General features: G+C 39.8%; 1 protein-coding gene across 1 annotated transcript; it reads left to right on the top strand.

Annotated features, from left to right (window-relative positions):
* Positions 1 to 1044: 1044 nt before the first annotated feature.
* LOC137043231 (extracellular calcium-sensing receptor-like) lies at positions 1045 to 4314 on the top strand. Its single transcript, XM_067419420.1, has 6 exons — positions 1045 to 1178; positions 1412 to 1700; positions 1789 to 2535; positions 2625 to 2849; positions 3169 to 3292; positions 3404 to 4314. Exons 1-6 carry the CDS (start codon positions 1045 to 1047, stop codon positions 4312 to 4314), a joined length of 2430 nt encoding a protein of 809 aa, XP_067275521.1.
* Positions 4315 to 4796: the final 482 nt, after the last annotated feature.

Genomic DNA, 4796 nt, shown 5'->3' with positions numbered 1-4796 from the left:
CCAGGAGTCGTCATTCGGCAGCGGCCCTACCGAGTTCCTGAGGCTCGGCGACACGCCATTGAGGCGGAGGTGCAGGAGATCCTGAAGTTGGGGGTCATCGAACCATCCCGTGCCCGTGGTCCAGCCCGATTGTGATGGTCCCAAAGCCTGATGGCACCTTCCACTTCTGTAACGACTTCCGCTGGCTAAACGAAGTCTCGGAGTTCGACGGATACCCAATGCCCCGCGTGGATGAGCTGCTGGACCGCCGGGGGAGGGCGCGGTATATCTTCACCCTCGACCTCACCAAAGGTTACTGGCAGGTACCCCTCTCCAAACAGGCCAAGCCGACGATGGCCTTCTCGACTCCGAGCGGACACTGGCAGTACCGCGTCCTCCCCTTCGGCCTACATGGAGCACCCGCCACCTTCCAGAGGCTCATGGACGTCCTACTCCGACCACACCAAGCCTACGCGGCGGCTTATCTGGAGGGGGCGGGATTGGGAGGGTTGGGGGGGGGTTGACAAGTGTCCCGAGCGCTCATCAGCGTCGCCCTGGAAACAAGGCAGTCACACCTGCGGATCATCAGCGGGCAGCTTCATAAAGCCGACAAACGACCAGAGAGGTGAGAGATGTCTCCAGAAGACTCGGCTAACTGTTGTCTCCGTTTACCCCCTAGAAAGAAGCATGTGACGGCCAGCCCTCACCACGGAAGAAGGAGCACGGACCCACATCACCGCGAGCACCAAAGGGAGAGAGAGAGAGACACGCCAAGCACCGAGCACTCTTCACGCCGCACATTCACTTTCATTATCCCTGTCACAAATAAAATCCACCCTTCGGGGAATTCACCTGCCATCCTGTGTCATGTGCTTCTTCACCCCGTCACAATAAATATACATATAAATATATATATATATATATATACACATACACATGTACAATCTGGGCATTTTCATTTGACAGTCACAGTTGAGATCAAATGTTGAGATGATTATCTTTTTTTACACACTTGTGTTTTTTAATAACTTTCATATAAAAGCAGACAATCCTTTTTGCCAAATGATGGGAGAACCTAAGTACCCACTGCTTTCCAAGGATGGTGAAGCAATTATTGGAGGAATTTTTGCAATGCACAGTAAAGAAACATTACCTTCATTTGAATTTACTCAAAACCCCCAGCTTCTATCATGCTCCAGGTTTGTTATTTTAAAAACATTACAGTATAGGAATTTGACACAAACAGATGTTAAATGTTTTTATTACAATGCACTACAAATATATCTGGAGTGGTACTGTCTTTCAAAGGATTATTTAAAAATAATTTTCTTAATGCAAATACTACCCATAACATATTCATACCTTTTATTTATCTCGTGTTTATCTCTTAGCTATTTATTTTACAGGTTTTTTGTTTTGTTTTGTTTTTTAGTGTGAATCTTCCAGATTTTCGGCTGGCTCAAATAATGATCTTTACAATTGAGGAGATTAACAGAAGTAAAATGTTGCTCCCAAATGTATCCATTGGTTATCGAATCTATGATACCTGTAGTTCAAGAATGTCTTCTATGAGTGCAACTATGGGATTGATGAATGGTCCTGAATTTCCTGGAGGGGACAGATGTAATGGACAGTCTCCTATACATGCGATCATTGGAGAAACTGAGTCTTCTGCTACAGTGATTCTTTCTAGAACAACAGGACCTTTTAAAATTCCAGTTGTAAGAAGAAATGACACCAAATGTTTGACATAATCACCATGCTGATGATTTTTTCACTGTTTCCTGTTCTCCTTTTTGTTTTCCTCAGATAAGTCACACAGCCTCATGTGAATGTCTGAGTAATAGGAAAGATCACCCCTCGTTCTTCAGGACTATTTCTAGTGATTACCACCAGAGCACAGCACTTGTATACATAGTTAAGCACTTTGGCTGGTCTTGGGTGGGAGCTGTGAACAGTGACAATGACTATGGAAACTATGGAATGGCCATATTTCTGGATAAAGCACAGAAGGAGGGGATTTGTGTGGAGTATTCTGTGAAATTCTATCGAACAGAGCCAGAAAAACTAAAAAAAGTGATAGATACTGTAAAAAAAAGCACAGCAAAAGTGATTGTTGCATTTGTTTCTTTTATTGAGATGGGCTTACTTATTGATCAGCTAAGTGTTCAGAATATCACAGGCTTACAAATAATCGGAGTTGAAGGGTGGATAACTTCAAGGAGTTTATTCAGCCAAAATAGTTTCAATGTGATGGCAGGAACATTGGGATTTGCCTTGAGAAAAATCAACTTTGAAGGGTTTTCAGATTATGTTATAAAAGCATTCTGGGAAACAGCATTCCCATGCTTACAGAATTCCTCTCACTATGCAGTTAATTGTAGCAGATATCAGGATCTACTTACACTGAAAGATTACAATGAAGATGTGCCTGAACAAAGATATTCAAGCCATGTCTACAAAGCAGTTTATGCTGTGGCTCATTCACTACACAATCTACTCAAGTGCAAAGAACAAGAAGGTTGTGCGAAAGACCTGACAATACAACCACAGCAGGTAAAAGACAAAAGAGATGTAAAGATAAGTGTAACACTATTTTGGTGAGCAAATTACAATTGTGCTAGAACTGTTTTCTTGTTCATTAGGTGGTTGAGGCTTTGAAAAAAGTTAATTTTACAGTAAAGTTTGGAGATCATGTGTGGTTTGACAACACGGGCGCCGCAGTAGCCCATTATGAAGTTGTGAACTGGCAGCAGGACTGGATTGATGGTTCATTCCAATTTAAATCAGTGGGATACTATGATGCCTCACTGCCCCCTGACCAGAGATTTGTGGTTAACAATGAAAACATAATCTGGGCTGGAGGACAGGTAGAGGTAAAGAAAATATAAATTAATATTTTTTTAATGCAATTTGTTTAAATTGAGGGAATGTAAAAATAAATAAATAAAATACCTTAATTGGCCTTCATGAAAGGCATGAACTTTAAAATGTAAAAAAAATAAAGTTTAGTTCAAATAATGTAGTGCATCAAGTGAAGTTGGTTTGAAATAAACTGATGTACCATTATAACATCACTGTGAATAGCACACATTTTGCTTGCTCCAATGATGCGGTATTTTTATTCAATATCTTTAGAGTGTATAAATGATAATATGTATTTACTGTATATATATTTTTTCCTTTTAGAAGCCAATTTCTGTGTGCAGTGAGAGCTGTCCTCCAGGCACCAGGAAGGCTGCACAGAAAGGAAGACCTGTCTGCTGTTATGACTGTATTCCATGTGCAGATGGAGAAATAAGTAATGAGACAGGTAATCTCAAAGTTCCAAACAATTGGTTAACTGCTGTTTTTTCTACTCAGGATGCAGTTCATGATTCATTTTCTTCTTGTCTCTAACCAGTGGTCACAATTTCCATTCCAGATTCAACTAACTGCAAGCAGTGTCCAGGGGAATACTGGTCTAATGCTGAGAAAAATAAATGTGTGTTGAAGGCTGTAGAGTTTCTGTCATTCGCAGAAGTTATGGGTAAAGTGCTAGTCGTTTTCTCACTGTTTGGAGTAGGATTGACTGTGCTAGTGGCTCTCCTGTTCTACAGCAAGAAGGACACACCAATAGTAAAAGCCAACAACTCAGAGCTGAGCTTCTTGCTGCTCTTCTCATTGACTCTGTGTTTCCTCTGTTCACTTACTTTCATTGGTCAGCCCAATGAGTGGTCCTGTATGTTGCGTCACACAGCGTTTGGGATCACTTTTGTCCTCTGTATCTCCTGTGTTCTGGGGAAAACTTTAGTGGTGTTAATGGCCTTTAAATCTACACTTCCAGGAAGTAATGTCATGAAATGGTTTGGGCCTGCACAACAACGACTCAGTGTCCTTGCTTTTGCACTTATACAGGTTCTTATATGTGTGCTTTGGCTAACAATATCACCCCCATTTCCAAACAAAAATATGAATTATTATAAAGAAAAGATCATTCTTGAGTGCAGTCTGGGTTCTACTATATGTTTCTGGGCTGTGCTGGGTTATATTGGCCTACTTGCTGTTATGTGCTTTGTTCTAGCTTTTCTGGCTCGCACATTGCCTGATAACTTCAATGAAGCCAAATTTATCACATTCAGTATGCTCATATTCTGTGCTGTATGGATTGCATTTATCCCAGCGTATGTCAGTTCTCCTGGAAAATTTACTGTTGCTGTGGAAATTTTTGCCATTTTAGCCTCAAGCTTTGGTTTACTATTCTGCATATTTGCACCTAAATGTTACATCATCCTGCTTAAGCCTGAGCAAAATACAAAGCAACATATGATGGGAAAAACATCTAAGACCTGCTGACAAAAAACAAAACAAAAAAAAGTGAAGGTTTTCAAAAAGATTTTATTTTTCAAAAAGTGATATTGATTTAGATTATTTATTTTATTTATTTTAATTAAATAAAATAAAATAACAAAACTAATTTTGTGTTATATCAAGAAACACACACCACTGGTGTGTTGATGCCACTTTAGGCATTGATATAAATTCAGAAAGAAAGTGACAACATGCATTAATTGCTTGCTAACTTACTGTTACTCTTCAAATAAATTGTTTTTGTTTGTTTGTTTGTTTGTTTATAATATAATCTAGTTTTTTTTTTTTTTTAACAAATCATGTTTTGTCCAAAGAGTAAGGGAAGGCCATGGATGGCGAACAGTCATGCGTTAAATTTTCTAAGCAATGCATGATGTGATTTAAAAAATGCAGTAAAGCCAGTTCAGAAAATATAATGTCAAATGAGTTATTTGTTTTGGGGTATTTGCTGCTCAAAAGCATTAACC

The sequence above is a fragment of the Pseudorasbora parva genome, chromosome 16 (genome assembly GCF_024679245.1).
Source record: "Pseudorasbora parva isolate DD20220531a chromosome 16, ASM2467924v1, whole genome shotgun sequence".
NCBI classification, from domain to species: domain Eukaryota; kingdom Metazoa; phylum Chordata; class Actinopteri; order Cypriniformes; family Gobionidae; genus Pseudorasbora; species Pseudorasbora parva.
Note: the sequence above shows the minus strand (reverse complement) of the source record. Positions and strands in the feature narration are given on the sequence as shown.

Coding starts and splice junctions, on each gene's coding strand:
- LOC137043231 (XM_067419420.1), top strand. CDS start 1,045: ATGGGAGAACCTAAGTACCCACTGCTTTCCAAGGATGGTGAAGCAATT. Junction 2,536..2,624: donor TGACAATACAACCACAGCAG/GTAAAAGACAAA, acceptor CTTGTTCATTAG/GTGGTTGAGGCTTTGAAAAA. Junction 2,850..3,168: donor TAATCTGGGCTGGAGGACAG/GTAGAGGTAAAG, acceptor TTTTCCTTTTAG/AAGCCAATTTCTGTGTGCAG.